Source organism: Zootoca vivipara, chromosome 6, assembly GCF_965207765.1.
Source record: "Zootoca vivipara chromosome 6, rZooViv2.hap1.1, whole genome shotgun sequence".
NCBI classification, from domain to species: domain Eukaryota; kingdom Metazoa; phylum Chordata; class Lepidosauria; order Squamata; family Lacertidae; genus Zootoca; species Zootoca vivipara.
In genome coordinates, this window is record NC_142589.1 from 64712251 (window position 1) to 64736544 (window position 24294).

Below are 24294 nucleotides of genomic sequence, written 5' to 3' on the forward strand. Positions count from 1 at the left end.
ACCCTTTACAAACTATAGTTCCCAGGGACAATTCATAAACTTTCAAAGTATGGTGGTATGTATTCAACTCTTCTCGTTTCCACTTGGACAGCTATGAAGAATCCTTTTGAGTGAAATCTTTTAAAGCAAGGCAAGCTCTTTAAGACTCTTAAGCAAGCTTTCGAAATTTGTTTTTGCTACATCTGTATCTGTATATATACTCTATATTTTAATGTGCATCCACACCATATCTTGTTATTATGTAAATACTGTTTGACAGCCTGAAGCACATTACTTTTTATGATGACAATTTCTCAAGTCCTTTTTGACTGAAGTATTCTATGTCAGGGAAAATCCCATCAGAATGAAGCACAGGCAAGTACACTTTCTTCATGGGAAAGCTTTGCTAGTTAGCTACTTCAGCTTATCTAAAGGCTAAGGGCATGGGACTCTCCAAGGGTGGGCAGATACTGTATGTGACAGCTCTGCCTAATGGTAGGGCCGGCCCTGCAGCACAACATCCCAAGCCATTGCAGAGAGTTGAACTAGATGACCATTGGGTTTCAGATCCTAATTTGGCAACTACTTGCAGACCATGATTTGGCAAGTACAGTAGTGATAATTTACCCATTGCACAACCAAATATAGATTTGCATTAGGTTATAATGATCCATCATTCCATGCCTGAGTGCTTTGTTTTTAAAGGGACCTTGCAATGAGATATGGCACTACACATGTGATGGGAGGGGCAGCCATTCCCCTTTCGTAATTCAAGTGGCGAGCTCTGCATGAAAGAGCGATGGAGCACACTTGGCCATCTCGCAGGCTCTGGCTTGGCTCCCTTTCTGCAAAGCTTGTCAGTCAGCTCCAAACGCTTGTTCTCCACGCCTGCTATGTGCCCTCACCCCCATTGTCCACTGGCCTTGTCATTGGAACCTGCTGCTCCTCTGGCCCACTTACTCTCAAGCTTTGGTGACATCTCCAGTAGCGCTTGTGAGCTCCCTGTTGCCAGAAACCTGACCCTTTTCAAACTGCTTGCTATGGGAGGGAAGACCTTGCTAATGGGCTCAGTAGAGGATTTTCACAGCAGCACATTCTGTGGCATTGAAAGAGATTTGCTACACAGCAGATTTCTGGCAATGTGCATGAGGGGGAGGGGGGGAAAGAAGCAAATTTTATTTACACAGGGCATGACTCGCACTGGCATTACAATTTGACTGAAGCCTGAGCTTCCTTCACTCCTTCTGTTTTTGTTTCTAAGTGGCTTTGGTGAAATGTCCTAGTTAATTTGCTTTCGTTCGGAGCCCTCTTCTTTCTATCCCCCCCTCAAAAACTAGAGATGGGATCCTCTGCACACATTTCTCCTCTGTTATGAATGGCACTTTTGATACTGCTTTTTGCTGTGGCGTTTTCATGGGAAACACTCTCCTGATAGAAATGGCAATATCTGAAGGTAAGAGCTGTTTGACAGTGGAAGGACTACCTCAGAAGGTGGTGGGTTCTCCTTCATTGGAGGTTTTTAATCAGAAGTTAGATGACCATTAGTCAGGAATTTTTTTTTTAAGCTGTGGTTCCTGCATTGACTAGATGGGATACCAACTCTACAATTTTATAATTCAATGAATCCTGGAAGGCATCCTAACAGAGTTATTGATTTACTATGTGGGGTTGGAAGATGTTGTGTCTTGGTGCTTTTCACCCCAGCAGTGTTTCATGACACAACGCAACATGCCTGCAATACTGAATCAAGAAACTTGTAGGAGTGGAGAGTAAATTCGTTGAGTCTGCATTTCAAAATGAACTGAGCAGGTCCTGGACTTATATATGTATTCGAATGCAGGTATTGATGGATTACACACTTCTCTGAATTTTGCAGATGAAAAATATATATGCACAAGCATGTGTATTCCATGTTGAAAATGTGACCACACAGATGCAACTCGTAAAACTCTGGGATGCTGATGACAAATTCTGTACTGCTTAATGTGAACATAATGGATAATGTGTGGAGGACGGTGAACAAGATGATAAAGGGTCTGGAAATGGTTATTAGGAATGGTTGAGGGAGTTGGTTGCATGTGTGTGCTGGGCAGGTGTGTGTGTGTGTGTGTGTGTGTGTGTGTGTGTGTGTGTGTGTTGGGCAGGTGTGTGTGTGTGCCAGCCCAGCCCCTATTCCCACCATCAGGGATGCACTGAGCTGCCTGCCTGCCCACACAGGGAGGAGCCCGGCCAGCCGACATGGCCACTGGGCTGTGGGTGCCTGTGGGGTGTGTGTGCCTGGTTTATGCTCCCTCCAAAATTAAGTGCCTGGGCCCCAAGCCCCCCTGGAACCCTCGATTCTACACCACTGCTTTGACTTACTCTGTACCAGGTATTGAGAACCTTTGGCTATCCTTGTCTGAAGTACATCACCCATCATCCTTCAGGCACAATGGGGCTGGTGGGAGTTGTAGTATGGCAACATCAGGAGTGCCAATGATTCTCTGTACCTACTCTCTGCTACCTTGCTTCAAACAAAACCAAAAGCCTCCTTATAACCTCATTCACTTTCCAGAGGGTCAGCCAGTCCCCATGGTGCTTCAGCAGAGGACACCAATCGTCCTGATCTAAAAAAGAGAGACCTAAATCTGTGTTTACGTGGCAGGAGTTACTGGTCCTCAGTGAGTGGCACTGGTAAACACATGCACAGCACCCCTCCCCTCACCCCGAGCAAATGGAGCACAGGGAACAGAGAGTGACTGGTCCCTGTTGCTGAGTGTCAATTAAAACTGCCCTCAAATTGTATCGAGCTGGGTGAACACTCTGGAACAAAGGAAGCAGTGTATTGATTTGGCTATTAATGAACTCTCTTCACAGCCAGAGATGGCAGAAGTGCCACTGCTTCTTTCCAAAATCGTTCTCCCAGCGTGGAGTTAGAGGGAAGAACTAGTTATCTGCAAGATCAGTCCCTTTTCCATTTGTGGGATGTGCAGGACCAGGGGAATGCCTTTGTCAGATAAGAAGTGAACTAGATGTGATGTGGAAAGCCAGTGATTAGATCTACTGACATATTTTTCTTTGATTTGAGCTGGGGATGTGGAACTGAAATGTGTGTGTGTGTGTGTGTGTGTGTGTGTGTGTGTGTGTAAGGTATTAACTTTCTCCCTGTGCCATGTTCCCAATTTAAGCCACCTCCCTAACTGGAAGAAAGAGAAGGAGCAGAAGGAGAAGGAGAAGGAGAAGGAGAAGAAAAAGAAAAAGAAAAAGAAAAGAGGAATGCAATGCATGCACCTGTCATTTTGCCCCTAGCAGCTTGGGAACGGGCTTGCTTTAAATCGAGAAACGATGCACATAAAAAGATTAAACCCTTCCTCCGCCTTAGCCATGGGCCCAATCCGATCCCCCACCCCCTGCAGCTGCCGATCCAATCATGGGAGATCTTCGTGGATTTTCCATGTCAGATCTTGTTTAGCCCTGACAGGATGCAGTGCTCTTTGGATTGCGCCACTTTGGATAGCAAGTGGAATGTTGCGATATGTTTGGATGCTCCTCCCTTCTAAATGCACATGTGCGCATGCGTGCACACTGCAAGTGAGAGCTAGTGTGGCAGGAGAAGGATTGTCACCTTGATGTGCTAGATACGGGACTTCAAACATCCCCAGAAGATCCCAGGTGCAATCCTCAGTATCTCTGGGTAGGGCTGAGAGAGCCTTTCTGACCCGAAGCCATGGAGAGCTGGTGCAGACAATTCTGAGCAAGATGGACCAATGGTCTGACACAGAACAAGGCAGCTTGCTAGGTTTCTTTCTTCCTGTGGCAAAAGAGTTCAATATACATAATTAGTCCATCTCACCACCCGTGTGAGTGTCCGATGCAAGATTGCATCAAGGTCACTGTGGCCGTAGGAATCCACCGGGGAGCTGGATGGCCTTCCAGCCTCTCCAGCTGGGGAAATAGGCCTCTAGGCCCTGACTGGCCAAAGGAAAATTACCCTTCTGTATCCAGGCCTTTATGTATAAAAACTAGTCTCTGGCCTGTGTCTAATGGCCTCCGTTTGAATGAAGGATTGTGAATTGCAGGCAGCGTGTGTGCCTTGATGCAGTTCCTGGTGGGTTCCGCAACTCTAATGGTTGGTTGCCACACCCTAATTGCTGGGTGAGGCAAGCTAGCTTTGTTATTTTATTCTGCACTTGAAGTTCCAAAGGTGTTTTTACTCTGTTAGTCTTTCTTAACAGCCTTTTATTGGTAAAAGGTTCTTATTCTATGTTTATCGCCTCCTTCATATAGTGTTGCGTTTATTCCTTATGTGGCTTCTTGTCGCAAGCTTGGCTCTGAATCTGGTACCTCGCTGCTTGGCCATACACTACTGCAGGCATCCCCAAACTTCGGCCCTCCAGATGTTTTGGACTACAATTCCCATCATCCCTGACCACTGGTCCTGTTAGCTAGGGATCATGGGAGTTGTAGGCCAAAACATCTGGAGGGCCGCAGTTTGGGGATGCCTGCACTACTGAGTAATTTAGAATTGTAGAATCATGGCATTGTAGAGTTGGAATTTGTGGGCTTGGAGCTCCGAAAACAGCGAGTGGACTGTCTGACTCTTGTCTTTGCAGTTCCCAAGGACATCTAGAAACAACCTGAGTTTTCCCTGGCTCAGGACTGGGGGACTGCAGGGGTGGTGGCAGTATGACTGGGCAGGGTTGGACTTTTCCCTGGTCTATCTCACATGGTCTGCAGCCTTGGAAGATAGCACAAAGTTCTTTACATGTTGGCAGTGGTGAGGCAAAAAACACCAACTTCAAACTACATAGTGGCATCTGTGGGATGTAGAACCTGTACATGTTTGCTGCAGAGGATACAATTTACTTATAATGAGTGTGTTCACATTACCCCCTTAGAGCTCAGTGAAAGAGTGTTTTCCCTGTGCATTTCACAGCTCTTCCCCTCCTTGGCTGTTCACATCAGCACGCCTGCATTTATTTCCATTTGTGTTCGCTCCAGGTGGCATTGACAGGGCAGGGGTGCCTTTGCTTAGTGCGAAGGTGTTCATAGCTAGAACCGAGTTAGGGAGAGCTTACAGACTCTAATCAATGTGAAGCTGGATGGAGAAATAACACATCAAAACCATAGCATTTTGTAACAAAGTGCAAGATGCATATGCATTTTGGATAGGGCTACCAGACTTCCAGGGCTGATCTGCAGTCTCCAGGTTTGCCTTTAATAGTAATAATCATTAAATTATTAAGATTACTGTGCATGTAGCTTGTAAGTTCCAGCCTAGCGGGAGCTGTCTGCAAATTATAGCACTGACACTCTGACACACTTTGCCCTCCTCAGCTCCCCAATTTACCTCCATCTCCAGGGCCTGTTCCCATTGATGAATGGAGCCTGCCCCCATGATGTAATGGGGGGCTGTCCCTAGGTCTCAGGTCTGAACCCTGAAATCTCAGGGTCTGGGATGCTCCTGATGTAGGAACCCTAATTTCAGATGATGTTGTATGTGAACACAGATTAAAATCTCATCACTGGAAATCCAGTTTACAGTAAACAGCCCATACCGCAGGTTGCTCATTTTTCAATGGCTTCTGAGTTCAGTAAGACTTAACTTCATGAAGATTTCAGTGGCATGGATTGAGAGCTTCAATTCATTGTTTTGGACCCCCCCCCATTGGTTGTTGTTGGTTTTTTTGGCAGGGGGTGGGACAGTCCCAGATTATCTTGATGCTTTTGGCCACTACTTTCTTGTCTTCAGACACAAAAAAAAAAGCAGAGAAATGTCTCCTGTTTGGAAGACCTTCATTAAAATGGCAAAGAAGTCAGAAGCGGAATAAGTGAGGTATCGGAGAGCACAGTGTGTGTGCATCTCCTGAAATGAATGCAATGTGACTGTCTGGCACACTGGAAGTCCTTGAAGGGATGTTGAAGGCAAGACACACATTTCTGAATGTTGCTCGCTTTGAACATCCCTCAATCTCCTGTATTGTTCTAATTTTGCCCAACAGGCCAATGGGCCAGCTTGATTGGAAGCAGCAGCAAAGATGGACCCTCCCCCCGGGAGGCTTGGGAGGGTTTTTATTTTATTTTATTTATTTTGGCCTGTGCTGGACTTTTGCTAAAAAGCATTAGCACTTCCTTGTGATGCTTCACAGCCAAGCTAGAAGCCTTTTCAGTTTTTCTCACCAGGGAGCTGCAGTATAACAGCAATTGCTTTGGAGTGACACTCATTTGCCTCTTCTGGGCCTCCATCCCTCAGCCTATGAAGTCTGTTAACACTCTGAAGTTGGATTTCATCCTGACGCAGCTCAGCCACCACTTTCTACTTTTTGATTAGGTTTTCCCTCCTGTTGCTGTATTGAGTGCTCTCATGGATAGAGATAGATAGGTGCACATCCTTTATGCCTTGGAATGAGCCAGTGTGGTGTAGTGGTTAAGAGTGGTAGACTTGTAATCTGGGAAACCGGGTTCGTGTCTCCGCTCCTCCACATGCAGCTACTGGGTGACCTTGGGCTAGTCACACTTCTCTGAAGTCTCTCAGCCTCACTCACCTCACAGAGTGTTTGTTGTGGGGGAGGAAGGGAAAGGAGATTGTTAGCTGCTTTGAGACTCCTTAGGGTAGTGATAAAGCGGGATATCAAATCCAAACTACTCCTCAAACTACTACTACTCCTCAAACTCTTCTTCTTCTTCTTCTTCTTCTTCTTCTTCTTCTTCTTCTTCTTCTTCTTCTTCTTCTTCTTCTTCTTCTTCTTCTTCCTTTTGGTTTGGTGGTCCCTTAAGAACTAAATCAGTGATGGGGTGAACAACCCAGTGCTACCCCCAGAACTGGGCTTGGAAAACTGAACTGCTTCCATCCAAAACTAAAACTGAACTACCTCTACCCCCCTGCTGACCCTGCAACCCTCCCTTCCCCTCCTTTTTGCATGCCCCTGAATTCATCACGCAAAAGGCTGGACTGTTTGAATCCCAAGGTGGAATTAATATTGCCAGAAGAAATATCAACAACCTCAGATATGCAGATGACACAAGTTTGATGGCAGAAAGTCAGGAAGAATTAAAGAACCTTTTAATGAGGGTGAAAGAGGAGAGCGCAAAATATGGTCTGAAGCTCAACATCAAAAAAAACTAAGATCATGGCCACTGGTCCCATCACCTCCTGGCAAATAGAAGGGGAAGAAACGGAGGCAGTGAGAGATTTTACTTTCTTGGGTTCCATGATCACTGCAGATGGTGACAGCAGTCACAAAATTAAAAGACGCCTGCTTCTTGGGAGAAAAGCAATGACAAACCTAGACAGCATCTTAAAAAGTGGAGACATCACCTTGCCGACAAAGGTCCATATAGTTAAAGCTATGGTTTTCCCAGTAGTGATGTATGGAAGTGAGAGCTGGACCATGAAAGAAGGCTGATCGCCGAAGAATTGATGCTTTTGAATTATGGTGCTGGAGGAGACTCTTGAGAGTCCCATGGACTGCAAGAAGATCAAACCTATCAATTCTGAAGGAAATCAGCCCTGAGTGCTCACTGGAAGGACAGATCCTGAAGCCGAGGCTCCAATACTTTGGCCACCTCATGAGAAGAGAAGACTCCCTGGAAAAGACCCTGATGTTGGGAAAGATGGGGGGGCACAAGGAGAAGGGGACGACAGAGGACGAGATGGGTGGACAGTGTTCTCAAAGATACTAACATGAGTTTGACCAAGCTGCAGGAGGCAGTGGAAGACAGGAGTGCCTGGCGTGCTCTGGCCCATGGGGTCACAAAGAGTCGGACACGACTAAACGACTAAACAACAATTGACATGTTACCCCCTGACTGCCCACTTCTTGCTAAATATGACCCTCGGCAGACAAAAAAGGCTGACCAACCCTATTCTATATTGGCGGATTATGTCACACGATAAGACCAGTGGAAATGTTAGATGACCTCCGCGTGGGGTGAATAATTGAGTGTGAAACCACTTTGCTGTGATCTCTTAACAACCCAATTGGGCAGGTGGAATTTGAGAATTACGGCCCCCGAGGTCATTTTTTCTTCCTTTTGTAGGCCACCCCTTTGAATAATATCCCGATGAAGACTTTATGCCTTTAATTAGATTCCAGAGAAGTAGAAACCCAACGGGTGCCACATTCCCCATTAGGATAACCAAAGAAGGATAGGGGTCCTGTACCCTTAATAGGTGTGCACTAGCTGAAATTGCTTGTAGAAGCCGAAAGAGGTCAAGTGAGGGGAAAAAAAACACTGTATCAACTGAAATTCCAGCTACAAGATAATTAGGTGACACCGCATGCGGTTTCATCATTACACCTCCATGATGGGGAAGGGAACACTCGCTTGGCAAAATCTGGAGTGCTTTGAAACACTTAAAGTTGCAGGATGCGTCACTGACTGCAGCTTTCCTGCTCTTTTCTGGCTGTTTTTATCCTTTTCACTCCCGTTTGCAATTTAAATCTATTTATTTATTTCCCAGCCCTTTGTTGCGCGTGAGTCTAAGATGCATATGTGGGGAGATGCCTATATTTAACAGCAACAACCATTTATTACCTACCCTTTGCCCTCAGGTCTCAGGGCGGGTTGCAACAGTTAAAACACAATATTACAGAACATGGAAACAGTTTAAAACAATTTAAAATGGCAGAAATAAGGTGGGTTTTAGGAATACGCACCTCAAGCATTAAAAGCAAGGGTTACGTCTTCAGTATTCACTGAAAGGTGTAAAATGAAGGAGCGAGACACACTTCTGTGGGGATGAAGTTCCACAAGATGATGGTGAATTAAATTTATATCCTAACCTTCCTCCCAAAGGAGCCCAGGGAGGCAAACAACAAGTGGTTAAACAATAAAAAACAATGAAGACACCTTAAGAACTATTCAAACAGAGCTGCAGATGCTACTGAACTCCCATCATCCCTGGCCATTGGCCATGCTTGTTGGGGCTGAAGGGGGTCAAAGGATCCCCACCCTTAAGGTATTTCTTTTAAAAAGCCCTATGGATTTGAGAGAACTGAAAGCTACCTGACATCCAGAGAATTTCATTCTCCCTGCTCCACTGGCTGAGGCAGGATATCATCACTCTGAGGTCCCCTGCAGCAGTTTAATTTTTGTCTCATCCTTGGCTGGCATTGCGAGGAGGAAATATTCGTCATTAATAAATGAGGCCCTAGGAGATTGGACTGTGCAAAGGATGGCTTTCTAAAGACGGCTCTTGGCTGCAGTTCAGATGAAGGAGCAAACTCAAAGTGGTGGTGTTGAGAAAAGCGCTTCCTGGGCCAAGTGGACCCAACCTCATTAGCACATTAATAATTTGACACAAGGGGAGAAGAATTGGAGGCGAAAAGGGAATCGACATATCAGTCAGCATGTGGCTGAGTTCCACTGAATAAGTGCTTTTTCTCTTTAAAATATTAGAGGGATGTCGGCTCTGAGGCAGCGAAGCTTGGTGGGGAGTGGGAATGTGGAAGATGGCGACAAGAGCAGTGGAAACCACTGAATGTTCCAATGAATATAGGGTTGAAGTTGGAACTGGACCATCCAGAATCAGACTCCCATAAATGTGTAAGTCCAGAGGCCTATCTAGTCCAGCATCCTATTATTCACAGCAGTCAACCAGATGCCAGCGGGGAGCCCCAAAGCAGGACATGAGGGCAATCATCAGGGCTGGCTAGTCCATGGGCTGAAGCAGCTGCCTTGGGTGGTGGGATATTGTAGAGCAGCCCTGCTGCCACCAGAGTTGTGCTGCTGCACAACCTCAGTAACCAAGGCTTACAGCAGGGTCAGATGAGCGGCAGCCCCTTCTCATTTCTCCTCAGGTGGCAAAATGGGGTGGGTGGGCCGCCCCTGGCAACCACCCTATTTTGCTGCTGTTCCCCAGCAACCAGAATTCAATGGTTTGCTGTCTCTCATCGTATAGCCGTTGTGACTAAATCTTCCTCTTCCTCCTCTTACTTATTTTATATACAGTCATACTTCGGTTTAAGCACACTTCGGTTTGAGTACTTTCAATTAAAGTACTCCGCGGACCCGTCTGGAACGGATTAATCCACTTTCCATTACTTTCAATGGGAAAGTTCGCTTCAGGTTAAGTACGCTTCAGGTTAAGTATGGACTTCCAGAACCAATTAAGTACTTAACCCGAGGTACCACTGTACCACCTTTCCACTTACCAAAGTAGTGCTCAAGGGGGCTAACGGCATTCGAAATACAAGGAAATAATTAGCAATTAAATGTTAAAGTGAAGCAGCAGCAATTAAAACAGGAGGTTCAGGGGGAGAGATCAAGGGAAATCATGAGTTCTGTTGATGATATTCCTGTTTCTGCCACTGGAATGGGGATCACCAAGTATTGGCAGACCCATACCTATTGATTGTTACTTGTGCGTTGTTTGCTTGTGCGTTCTGCTGCTCGCCCATTTCACCGCCATCTGAAGTTCACCTGGTGTGTACATGGGACAGGGCCTGCTTGGTGGTGGTGCATAGGATCTGGAAACTCCCTCTCCCGGGAAACTCCTTTTGCCTCTTCTCTCCCAGCCTTCAGAAAAAGGACAGTTGTTTCCACACATGCTTTGGATATTCTCTGATCCTGACAAGTCTCTGCTAATGCTGCTGCTGCTTTTAGCCCCCAATATGAGTTGTAAATAAATTAAAGAAATGCAAGACAAAAGATGGGAGCAGGGCTGCAGCAGCTCCAGCTAGGGCTCAGAAGGTCCTTTGCACAAACCCCCCTCTCAGTTAAGACAATACTGAGCTAGAAAGACTAATGATATGACTCAGTATAATGCAGCTTCCTCCCTCCCTATGTTTTTGCCAAAATCCAGCAGGAACCTCCTTGGCTGTTTTCCCCTCATCTGCTTCTCTCTCTCTCTCTGCTATGAATTAAAGAACATCTTCCCTTGGGCTTTGGATTCAATGCATTGAGTTGAGAAACGGACAAAACAAAAAAACCCCTACCCTCTCTTCTCATCTCCATTCCTGCTATTTCCCTCGCCTTCTGGGCTTTTCTGTGCTGGCTTCTGCTACCCTCCCCACCCCCGTCAGCCCTTGGAAGAGAGAGAAGCTGATGAAATTGCCAGGATGAGTGGCACAGCATGAACCCGACCCAACAGCAAATAAGTATGAAAGCAGATGCTGGTTCAGGAATGATGCAAGGTTTTCCTCCCAGCTGTGATTCTATCTTAGGACTACGTTTGGACTCTGAATGTGGAGCCTCCGAACAGACTTCAAAACATGTCGCTTCTTGTGCCACCAGCTTAGAACGGGAACATCTTGGCAGGCAGAATTTGTGCCACAATAGCCAGCAATTCTTCCCTCATCCAGTAGAAGGCAGGGACAGAGCACGTCTTTGTTGGCCTGCATTTGATCACGCTGGTTTAATTGCTCTGTTTTCATTCGGTCAGAACTGAAATTTGTCCAGGGAATGATTCTTTGAAAAACAAAACACAAACCTGCGTCCATGTGGCTTCATGGAAATTAAATGAATCAAATGAGTAAATGCAATTAAAAATTAAAAGAGTACTGTCAAGAAAGCATTTCTAGATTTGTATAAATGGGATCATTTTATTTAACTTACAGAATCCAGGGCTTACATTGGTTGGTTGGTTGGTTGATTGATTGTCTGTTGCATTTTCAGGTTATTCCGACCATGTGTGTCTGAGTAAGGTGCCTTTAAAGGCCCCATCTGCACTGAACATTCAAAGCGGTATCATACTTCTTTAAACAGCGATGGCTTCCCCTGTGCTGGGAAGCGTAGTTTGTTAAGAGTTATGAGAGGAGACCTCTAGTCTCCTCACAGAGCTACAATTCCCAGGTGTTTGACTGTCTCCTAAAATCTCCCAGCACCCTTAACAAACTGCACCCCAGGCTTCTTTGGGGGAAGCCATGACTGATATGATACCGTGCAGTGCAGATGAGACCTAACATGTGATTTTAAATCCACAGGACACATTGGGTGTGTTGTATTCAGGTTACAATTAGATACTTTTTTTTGCAATTTATTCCCCATCCAGTGATGGGGGGATAATTTAGAGCAGTGGTTCCTGATCAGCTAAGTACTGCGTTATGTGAATGGTGCCACAAAACCCTCCGACGTGTCCCAGCGTAAAAAAGGGATGCACGTCTTCCAGGTCATGTGCTTGTGGGAATCATGTGACCTGCATGAGAGCACAGCCCCTGCCCCCCGTTGGGAATGTCCTGGACTGTTGAGGGGTATGTGCCACAGACCCTCTGGTAGGCAAGGCATACCCCACAACTGTTATTTATTTATTTATTTATTTATTTATTTATTTATTTATTGTGAAATACATTTTTATTTGATTTTCCAAAATATAAACACACAACAAAAACAATTCCAAATCTAATTCTCGAGATTGCTCTGAATCTCCTGACTCCCGCCCCCTTCCATGGGTCCTATTGATTGTATTTTCAACTGCATATCAATAAGTCTCCAATTTTTCATCTTCCTAAATTATCTATACATTCTGTTACATTACAATTGTGTTTAAAATCCTGTTAATGTTTTGACCTGCTTACAATGATTTTGTATATGCATTATAAACATTTCCCATTCTTTTTTTCAAAAAATTTCTTGTCTTATCGATTCCTGAGCTTCACAGGTAGTTTTGCCATTTCAGCATAGTCCATCAACTTGATTTGCCATTCTTCTCTGGTCGGGGTTGTTTCTTCCTTCCATCTTAACAACTGTCAGCAGGGTTGCGCCAGAGCACCTTCCGACCCCTTTTGACTCAAGCCAGGTTGACAGACTGGAAGGCGCTTTGGCACAACCCTTCTGATGTCCCAGTTTTGGGGACAAAAATGTTGGAGGGTATGCCGTGGAGGTCCCAAAGTGCAAGGAAGAGTGGGGTGGGGGAAACACTCTGCAGATACTTAAATGGTGTGATGGGAGAAGCCAAATCCCTGTCCCAGGCTCTCCCCCAAGCTGAGCTTCAGAGATGAGATGGCATTTGTTATGCTAATGGCCTCTGAACTGCCTAACAGCCTGCTGAGCACTGCTTAAAGTCAGAAGCAGCTATGTGTTAAATGATTCGAAGAGGCGGAACTCGAAATTAAATGGCTTAAATCCAGGTGGAGATAGGAGTGTCAAGGCAATAAAAGCTGAAGGGAAGCAGCTAGAGAGTTTCCAGGCAAGTTGTAAATAGTTATCACGGTTTATTTGGCTACGATTCAAGTGGCAATAATATTGATAAGGTGGGACTCTCTCTCTCTCTCTCTCTCTCTCTCTCTCTCTCTCTCTCTCTCTGTGTGTGTGTGTGTGTGTGTGTGTGTGTGTGTGTGTGAGAGAGAGAGAGAGAGAGAGAGAGAGAGAGAGAGAGAGAGAGAGAGATCTACATGAAGGCCTCCAAAAATACAGATGGCCTGGATGTTTGAGCCCTTTGTGCAACAGATACAAATTAAATTCTAGCTGCCATCAAAGACATTGCTATAATTTCATAAACACCTAATCTTCCAATTTTGGGCTGTAAGGGAGAGACTGATATTAATAGGATGCATTTATAAGTGATTATACTCAAAATCATTTTCAGAACATAAAAAGGAGACTCAATTTGTTCATATGATAGCATCTATCACCAACTTGCTTTGCATTACATCTGTTTTATTGGTTGTTTTTATACTAGGTTTTCCCCCCTTGTATGGTGATTTTGCATGACAATTTCTGGCCCCATTGTGATTGATAATACAGACTTAGGGTAATGGTGTTGTTAATAATGGCTTTGGCACAAGGGGGGGGAGTGCCATCTGTTCTGGATTCCAAAATTACCTCCTTCCATTGCCTTCATCTTCCTGTAAGCCACCCCTTCCTGTCAGCCAGGCTTCAACTGCTGTGCAGTTGCAGATTTTTAAGGACTCAATAGACTGACTGAAGTCACGTTCACACTGTACATTTAAAGCACTATTATACTACTTCAAACAGTCTTCAAACAGTATTGGTTTCCCCCACAGAATCCTGGGAACTGTAGTTTAATAAGAGTGCTGAGAGTTTTTTTTGGAGACTCTCAGCACTCTTATTAAACTACAGTTCCCAGGATTCTGTGGGGGAAACCAATACTGTTTGAAGACTGAGGAAATCCCAACGAAAGAACAGTGGCAAGTAAAACTGATGAGCTATGCTGAGTTGGCAAAGTTGACATATAAACTACGTGAGAAGGACAACCGTGACTTCAAAGAAGAATGGGAACTATTCACAAATTGTTTAAAAAGACAACAAAAGGATTTGGACTCCTTGGCAGGTTTTGAATAAACACCCACAATTTATTAGTAGAACATATGATAGGTAAAGGTAAAGGGACCCCTGACCATTAGGTCCAGTCGTGACCGACTCTGGGGTTGCGCGCTCATCTCGCATTATTGGCCGAGGGAGCCAGCGTATAGCTTCCAGGTCATGTGGCCAGCATGACAAAGCCGTTTCTGGCGAACCAGAGCAGCACATGGAAACGCTGTTTACCTTCCCACTGTAGCGGTTCCTATTTATCTACTTGCATTTTGACGTGCTTTCAAACTGCTAGGTTGGCAGGAGCTGGGACCAAGCAACGGGAGCTCACCCCGTCACAGGGATTCGAACCGCCGACCTTCAGCAAGCCCTAGGCTCAGTGGTTTAACCACAGCGCCACCTGGGTCCCGTTAAGAACATATGATAGATATGCACAATTTTATAACATGCAGTAAACAATATGTACAAACAAATCAGAGAGGGGAGCTAAGGGAAGTCCTTCTTAGAGGATGGGAGAGGGAGGGATGGGAGGAAAAAAAATGTAATTGGATATGTAATTTGTATTGTTTAAAAATTACTTTTCTTCAATAATTTTTTTTAAAAAAACTAGCCTTGACTCATGAGACAAGGTAAATGTGTTTATCAGATGGGCAACATACCTGGTGGTGTTTGAAGTGGGACGAGCAGGCAAAGTGATGGGGAACCCGCATGAACCACTTGTTACCACAAACCTAGTCTCCGATGCATGCGCTGCTGAAGGAACGCTCAATATTCTCCTCTCTTTTTGTTGCAGGGTCCTACCTGATGGTCAACTCCTCTCAACATGCTCAGGGTCAGAAAGCTCACATCCTCTTCCAGACGCTCAGTGAGAACGACACCCACTGCCTCCAGTTCAGCTACTTCATGTACAGCCGGGACGGCCACAGCCCAGGGACCCTGAACGTCTACGTGAAGGTGAACGGGGGTCCACTGGGCAGTGTGGTGTGGAATGTCTCTGGCTCCCATGGGCGGCAGTGGCACCAAGTGGAACTATCCGTCAGTATGTTTTGGCCCAATGAGTACCAGGTGAGTGGAGAAATACTTTTCAGGAGAAAGCTTGGGTTCGGATTTCTCTGCTATGCAGGCACAAGGAGGCTAAGAACAAAACAAATCATGCACTCTGTAATTAATATTTTAATTCACCACCACCACCATTTATTTATTTAATGTATGAATCTCTTCCAGTGAGACACCCTGAAGTGATTAACAGTGGTTTAACATATGTAAAACAGCTTTCTGCTATTCTTTGTGGAGAGAACAGGACTGTGTAGAATATCCCTCCTCAAAAGGATCCTCATAGGCCCCCAACATTTTATTCCTTTAGACCAGGAATGGGGAGACAGTGGTCCTTCAGATGTTTCAGAATGCCACCTCCCATCATTCCAAGTCAGCATAGTCATTGGTCAGAGATGATGAGATTAGAGTTCAGCAATATCTGGAGGGTCACAAGTTTCCTGTCCCTCCTTCAGGCAATTGGCCACAGACCTCCTTTCAGAAAGCCTTTGGTTGGCTTTTGCTTTGCTTTTAGATTTTTAACCTGATATTTTGCTGCTGGATATGTTAATCTGCTGCAGGTTTTTTTTTTTTTTGCTGCTATGATAAGGCATTTTCTATTCCAGTTGTTCTATTCCAATTGTTATTCCTGTTTTTTTTCTTTTTTCTTTTTACTGGTGTGTATTAATTCTATGGTGACCTTTAATTGATTTTAACCTGTGGACTTTAGGTATGGACTAAGTAGGCTATAGATAGGCAAATCAATCAATCAATTGACTAATGGGTGATGGCTCAAGTTCCTTGGAGGAAGCATGGGATAAAATTGTATTATTATTATTATTATTATTATTATTATTATTATTATTATTATTATTATTATTTTAGTAGTAGTTGTAGTAGTAAAATAGATTGCTTGATACAAACCCAGAGATGATGCTTGTGGAGTTTTGAAATGTTCTGATTAGCCTTTTTAAAAAAATTACCATCAATCTTGCTTCCATCTGCATGGAAGTAAGCCATGTTGAATTCAGTAGAAGTGGACATGTATTGGATTTTGCTGTCCCAGGGCTATAGCATTTCCATGAAGAGTGCAGAATGTATGGTCCAGCAGTTGTTTACGGATTCCATCTCCTATCATTCCTGACCATTGGTCATGCTGAGCTGGAGCTGATGGAAATTGGAGTCCTACACCCTCCAGAGGACCCTAGGTTTCCAAGTCCTACTCTATTAGAATTCTCTGAGAGGGACTGTGGCTCAGAGGTAGAGCATCTACTTTGCAGGTTCAATTCCTGGCATCTTCAGGTAGTGCTGGAAGAGAACCTTCTCTTAAACACTGGAGAACCATTGCCAGTCAATGTAGACAGTAGCGATGGACTAATGGTCTGGCTCAGAATAAAGCAGCTTCCAATATTCCTGACAGGGTTTATCTCTATGTACCTGATTCCTTCTCAGGTCCTGTTTGAGGCAGTGGTCTCCAGTGAACACAGAGGATACCTAGGATTGGATGACATCCTGCTCTTGAACTATCCGTGCTGTAAGTATTGCTATAGCCTAGGCCTGGAGACAAGATTCATCTACTTAATTTATACATCCAAACTCTCTGGTTAAGTTTTCAAGCTACTCCTTTATTTCCCTTCTCTCTCACATGGAGTCCTTTTGTAATCTCATGTGTTGTTCCTCCCTTTTCTCTCCTCTTGCCTGAATTTCTATTTCAAAACCAAATGGAATTCCATGTGATTGTAATGCTTGCTGTTTCTTCTGTAATGCCTTTCATAAGTGCCTGAAGCGCTTTATATTATATATCTCGGGGCTAAACAGTTGGATCAAAATTATAACACTCACAGTTTTCTCCGGCTAAGTGCTTCTCAGAATAGACCCACTGACATTAAGTTAGTCATGTCCATCCATTTCAGTGGTCTACGCTGAGTAGAACTAATGCTGGGTACAACTCTGAATAATTACGTCATGCTTCTTTGTACGTGCTTTATGTTTTCTGTCTTAGGGATAAACATGTGAACTTTGGCTCAAAATTGGAGCTAGGGCTGGGCGATATATCAATATATTGTCCAAAACTGGTTTGAAGTCCATATAGTGATACCAGTTTCAAAATTTCTGACCTGGCAATATATTGTGTGTGTGTGTGTGTCATGCAAAAATCACAATGTGGGGAAAACTGTGAAACCAGCCAATGCCTCTAATAAAGCCCCATCCTTATTTCTGACATCATGATATATCATTTGGTGAGGCAATTTTATCTCAGCTCTACCAGTGCTCTCCACATTCCTAACCACAGCCCTGTAAATTTGGCCAGGATAGCTATGCCCATATTACAAAGGAAGACTGAGAAGGCCCAGCTCACGACATTTTGCCGCCTGAGCTGAAGGGCAAAAGACAAGATAGGATCCTCTCCAAATTCCATGCATTGTAGCTGACTGGGCTGCAGCTGGATCTAAAGAACATAGGAAGGCGGCTTATACTGAGTCACATTATTGGTCCATTTAGCTCAGTACTGTCCACACTGACTGGCAGCGACCCCCAGGATTTCAGGCAGGAGTCTCCCCCCAGTGCTTTGTAATTCTGTGGGTGCAACTTGGGACCTTCTGCATAGCACTCAGCTATATAATGTGCGTATGAGAGGAGGGGAGGGGAGGAAGGGAGAAGGACATTCAGTTCCAGGGATTTCAATGGGTTTATTTCTCTCTGCATATTTTGGCAGCTAAAGCACCTCATTTTTCCCGCCTGGGTGATGTGGAGGTGAATGCCGGTCAGAACGCCACCTTCCAGTGTGTTGCTTCCGGCAAGGCATCTGAAGCAGAGAGGTTCCTTATGCAGGTAAGTGGGGTTGGAGGCTACCAAGATTACTGCCCAAAGAACAATCTGTGATTTCTCTGTCCTGTTAGTTCCTGGTGCCATTTGGTTGATATAACTACAGAAGTACAGCGTGTGCCCATTAATCCTGAGAGAGAATTGGCGTTAGATAAGAATTTGCCTTGCCATCCAGTTGTACTTGAATGGCAAACTTCTTCCTATTATCTGTGAGCTGACCATCTTTCAGCTTGGACAGAAGGATTGCTGTTAGGTAAACAATTTCCCGAAGCCCAAGCAACCTGTTTTAGGCATTTAGGAAATGTTATTTGCTTGAGTAGAAGAGAGATGCTTCTTTTTACCTCACCCAGACACCCTTTGCCTCCATGTTTAGCTTGTACCATTCCACAAAGAAATAAGCATTCTAGTGGAATGAACACTATGTCATGAATTCAATTCAAAGTGTTGGTGTTGACATTTCAAGCCCTAAACGGCCTCGGTCCTGTATACCTGAAGGAGCGTCTCCACCCCCATCATTCAGCCCAGACACTGAGATCCAGCACCGAGGGCCTTCTGGCGGTTCCCTCATTGCGAGAAGTAAGGTTACAGGGAACCAGGCAGAGGGCCTTCTCGGTAGTGGCACCCGCCCTGTGGAACGCCCTTCCAACAGATGTCAAGGAAATAAGTAGCTATCCTATTTTTAAAAGACATCTGAAGGCAGCCCTGTTTAGGGAAGTTTTTAATATTTAATGCTGTATTGTTTTAATATTCGATTGGGAGCAGCCCAGAGTGGCTGGGGAGACTCAGCCAGATGGGCAGGGTACAAATAATAAGTTATTATTATTATATTATTATAAAGTGAGGGCCCATGAAAGACTAGGATTGCAATAAGACTGAAGTGAAAGGATGGGGAGGCTGGGGAGGAGTTGATGGCATACATCTTTCCAACTGGGGAAATGATGTTTGGTTGGCCGATATTACAGAGGGCGTAAAGGATTGGTTGCAGGTGTGGGGGTATTGGCGGCGAGCCTTTGGCTTGAGTGGCAGTTAGGCATTGGTAGAACTTGGGGGTTTTTTGGGGGGGGGAGGTGTGGCCATCATCTGTCCCTCCAATCTTATGGGTATTCCGTTAAAGGAATCCAGGGTGAGGATCTTGTCCAAAGCCCAGGGAGGTACTAGGGCCATGCCACAACCCCATGACCCCATTGGAAACCCTGCGGAAGCTTGTTGCTTTGCATTGACGGGGCTCCCCCTATTGGTGGTTGAGCCTTACAGGGCTCCCTGCATGGTGGGCAGGAGTCAGATATAGTCAGGTCAGTTCCAGTGCCTAAGCCAATACCACTCACATTCTGTAACCAATGAAGTTGTGACCTAAATTTGCCCAATAACCATTAACCTAATATACTGTGTCCTTGTGGCTTATTCACCAAATGGGGTGGCTTCGAGGTCTTGACACGCAAATATATCCTCTGTTTGGGTGATAGTTAGGTGGAGTTTGAGAATGAAGAGCCTATTCGGAGTGAGAGGAGAAAGCATTGCCCCCATTCTGGTGACAGATTTGATTGGCAATGTTGAGATCAGTATATTCCCTGCATGATTCCCCAGCTGGTTATCATGCATCCACCAAGAATAACTCTCTTTTAAAGGGCGGGGAAATGAGAGAAATTGCACAAAGGGGGGGGAATGAAAAAGCTTGAGGGGAAGTTTGGAGAAGACTTTTATACCACCCTCCAAAACTCCCCTTTTCATGTTGAAAGTGATCACTCATGAAAATGTTGTTGCATCCTAGATTAAGGTGTACTCCTCATGTGCTATGTTGTAGGCGAGTAGAGAAATCGCAGCATTGGGCACATAATAGGAAGTCATGGGAGGCACATGGAGTAAAAGGAACTGTGTGTGAGAGCCAATGAGATCTTAGCTCCGCAAGAAACATAGGAGAATCCAATGACTTCTTCCTGATGAAGCCATTTATTCTTGTTTTTTGGATGGCAGAGGCAGAATGGAGCAATTGTCCCGGCAGCTTCCGTGAAACACATCAGCCACCGGAGATTCTTGGCTTCCTTTCAACTGGATAAAGTTTCCAATGGAGACCAGGACTTTTACCGTTGCGTTACCCAGTCTGGCAGGGGCTCTGGCGTCTCCAACTTTGCAGAACTGATTGTGAAAGGTATGCAGCAATGAGTGCCAGGAGGGTTGACTTTGGCTTAGGGCTATACCGGTAGAAGACAGAAGCAAAGAACTAGGGGAAAGCAAAGAACTAGGGGAGGATTTAACTCCAATTCAGCCCTGCAACTCATGTCTTGTGTCACTGAACCAAAGCTCTGAGAAAAGGGCTTTGAAGCTGGGAACAGACAGGCGTGACACTGCAGAGTCTTGGCTGCTGTGCACACGTAGCAAAGAAGCCCTCCCAAACTCTCTGCGATGGGTGGATTTTGCAAGCCAGTGAACACAAACTATTAGAGGAGGGGGAGGCAAAGCAAATAATCTGCCTTTGCCGCATGTCCTTTGTTCATTTATTTTGACAGGTGCAGCTGCGTGTCAATTTTAGATGGAACACTGCGGCACCTTAAATGTACCCACTTGCATTGACATTGCTGAACTTTTTTGGGGAGGGTGGGGGGTGGGGCGCAGAGGGCAACAGAAGAGCTATGCAATGAGCTCCAAGCCACCTTAATTCTGCTTAGACTGAGCCATTATGGGGAGCGTAGAATCTTCTATTTGGAAGAGACCTCAAAAGCCATCTTGTCCAACCACTGGTACATTATTGATATAGAATCATAGAAGGCCAGGGAATAATGGCTCAAGTGTTGAACCACACAAACCTTGAGGTTTCACCTCCACTGCTGCTTTTAAGAAGATAAGGAACACTGGGAACCTCTTTCCAATCACCAGGGGAGACTCCTGCTGTTTCTTACCACATGCAAAGTTGTGGTCCCTTGTCTTTATTGTTATTAATTAATTAAATTTTTATACTGCCCTTTACCTGAGGATCACGAGGCAGTTTAGAATATCAAAACACAAACACATGTGCCATAGCAGCAAACAGAAATAATACCCCATCTCCCCGGTTCAAAAGGCCATAGATTTTTTAATTATCCAAAGGCCTGGGAGAAGAGGAATGTTTTTGTCTGGTGCCTAAATATATGTAACAAAGGCACCAGGCGAGCCTCCCTGGGGACAGCATTCCACAAGTGAGGACCCACCACAGAAAAGGCCCTGTTCTCCTTTTGCCACCCTCCAAGCCCTTCATGGAGGAGGCACACAAAGAAGTATCTCAGATGATGATTGTAGTGTCCGGGTCAGTTCATATGGGGCTAGGCGGTCCTAGTAAGCCACTTTCTTATTGATCTGAAGCTGGTGTGATGGTCTCTTCTAGTAACAACTTGTCTCTCCTTTTGGACAGAGCCCCCTACGCCCATTGCACCCCCACAGCTGCTGAGAGCAGGCTCGACGTACCTGATCATCCAGCTCAACACCAATTCCATTATCGGAGATGGCCCCATTGTAAGGAAGGAAATTGAGTACCGAATGACCTCTGGGCCGTGGTCGGAGGTTCATGCTGTGAACATGCAGACCTACAAGTTGTGGCACTTGGATCCAGACACGGAATATGAGATCAGTGTCCTGCTTACCCGGCCAGGGGATGGAGGGACTGGAAAACCTGGGCCTCCCCTCATCAGCAGGACAAAATGTGCAGGTAGGTGCTTTCATTGTTATAGTTTTCAGTGAGCTTCCTTGTACCATGAAAACCAGTTGCCATACCACCCCAAATGCATCTTCTACAACAGAGCAGTGATGAGTTGCCTGTGGGGTAGTATTCATTCTTGCCCATGGGATCAGAACATAGAAAGCTACTACATACAGAGTTAGGCTATTGTTCTGTGTCACTTGCTATAATCTACCCCGACTGGCAGTGTAATCTAACCAGGAGCCTTCGCCAGATTTACCTGGAAATGCTGTGGGTTGAAACCTGGACCTTCCTCATGCAAATCAGATGCCCTGTCACTGAACTATGGCCCTTCCCTCAAAACACAGACACATTAGAAACTGCCTTATACTGAGTCAGACAACTGGTTCATCTATCTACCTGAGCAGTGCCGATCTGACTGGCAGCATCTCCCCAGGGTTTCAGATAGAGGATATTCTCCATCCTACCTGAAGATGCTGTTGGTTGAAGCTGAGACCTCCTGAACACAAGGTAGATGCTCTACTGCTGAGCTACAGTCCTTCACCTGCACAAAACATTGTAATTCCAAACCTCATGCCTACTAGTTGATTTCTTTTTTCTGTGCGGCTCTGCTTCCTGCGCTCTTAGCAGCATTTAGGTGCTAAAATCAGCAACTTGCAAAGCTGCCAGCCAGATGCAGCCTGAAGAAAAGGAGGAGCAGGACTGCAGCTTTGTTTTAGGTGTTTGTGGCTGAGACCATAGCAAAAGCAAAAGGCTCGAGGCAGTAGCAGTTTGTACATTGATCTAGCAATGCTAAGCATAAGCATCAAGCATTATCCATCCCAAAGCCCGTGTCCATGGGAAATTTCCAAAATGGCTTTGGTGATGTGCACTTAACAAGTGATAACTGGAAAGCCCAAGGCATGTCACCAATACCTGCACAGTTTAATTTAATGAAGGTGGTCAATGGATTTTCAAACTGAGGGAGTGGGGACACTAATTCAATGGTAATGCACCTGAGTTTGATCCCCCACATCTCCAGTTAAAAGGTTCAGGTAATAGGTAAAGATACTTGCTCTGCTCTGCTCTTGGCAAGCTGCTGCCAGTCAGAGTAGACAGTAATATACTAGATGAGCAAATAGATTCACCTGTTACGAAGCAGCTGCCTTTGTACCTAAATTGGAATTCTAAGATCTAAGATCTTTAAACTTAGCATAGCTACCTGAATTTGGATTGCTCCAAGTAATGGCCAAAGAAATGCTTCTTGCCAAGGTCTATGGCATCAAGAGAGGTGGGACAGGCAGAGAGAAGACTGGAAGAGTAAAGGGGTCAGGATGAGAAAGGGAGTGTGTACAGTCCATCATATCTTATGGCTCATTCACAGATAAAATCATAGAATTGTAGAGTTGGAAGGGATCCTGATGGGCATCTAGTCCAACCCCCCGCAATGCAGGAATCTCAATACATGGTTCCCCATCCAATTTGAAACCATACCGGACTCTGCTTAGCTTTCCAAATGTGCTACCAGGGTTTTTTAAATTGCTGCAGTCCCCTATGTTGCACTGAATAGGCATGGCTGTGGCTAGCTGCTATTCAGTCTGCTGGCCTAGTCAAGAGAAGGCTCAGACAGCAGCTTGTGAGTTCTTCCTCCTTGGCACTTTGAGAATCAATAGCTGAGTCACTTTGCATTTTACAAGAGTTGTGGTTCACAAAAGTGGCTTAGTCTGGAAGCTGACAGTAGGGATGTTCTTTGTTTGAGGCTCAAGGAAGCTATTTAAGTACCTGTCCGTCTGTCTACCTGGGATGGTATTATGAAGTTCCTTAAGTCCTTGGCTGTCTCCAAGGTGGATGTGTTTACTGTCACTGATGCCTGCAATTAGACAAGTGTTAATGACTAACCTGAGGCAGCAAAGGGAAAGAGAGAGAATCTTTCCGACAGAAGCCGGCTCTTGTGATCCAAATTTACAGTTGTGTTCACCAACAGGGGCCACGTTAAACTGAAAAATGATCATTGCTTCAGAAACCGAGTAAAGGAACAGTCACAGCTTGTTGGCAGCAGGTTGGATTAATAAAATGCTGGGGATGAAGTGGTTTAGCAGCCACTGGTGCCCATGGTCTATAATTTATGGCCAAGAGTATTCATATTTAAATATGATTGGGTTTTGGGAAGATGGGTAAGGCTGCCCCAGTGCTCCAGGCAGAAAGGGCAAGGGAGGGAGCTTCAGAAATAATACAATTTCCTCCCAAGAAATAGTACCTGCTAAAGGGTTGCTCCATTTAATGGGGAGACCCTCATCATCCCTCTCTTGCTCTAAGGACATAGCTCTCCCAATTTTTTCTGAGTAAGAGGATGAACCTCTGATAATATTCCCATCTCTTTCACAGCATAGAAGTCAGTGCCTACAGAACTGTACAGAACTGAACTGTCTTTTATACTGGCACTTCCACCTCCTCGAGTAGATGGAGCCGAGTGCAGTTTAGGCTTTGCCAGGCTGCATTAGGCTTCAGATGCTTCCAGCTTTTGGCCGAGACAACATCTCCTAAAACTCAGCCAGTAAGGCATGCCGAGAGCTATCCAGGGTCCTGATCTGTTTAGAGATACCCGCCTGGACTTGTTG

At 45.1% G+C, this 24294-nt stretch overlaps 1 protein-coding gene across 3 annotated transcripts in view; it reads left to right on the forward strand.

Moving 5' to 3' along the window:
- The window catches only part of PTPRU (protein tyrosine phosphatase receptor type U), a 353020-nt gene that overhangs the window by 153881 nt on the left and 174845 nt on the right, over positions 1–24294 (forward strand). For all 3 annotated transcript variants that reach the window (XM_035119522.3, XM_035119521.3, XM_060275728.2), the window contains exons 3-7: positions 14966–15237; positions 16657–16738; positions 17921–18036; positions 20002–20176; positions 21413–21706. In XM_035119522.3, coding sequence (XP_034975413.3) covers positions 14966–15237; positions 16657–16738; positions 17921–18036; positions 20002–20176; positions 21413–21706 — 939 coding nt within the window. The remainder of the gene's footprint in view (positions 1–14965; positions 15238–16656; positions 16739–17920; positions 18037–20001; positions 20177–21412; positions 21707–24294) is intronic.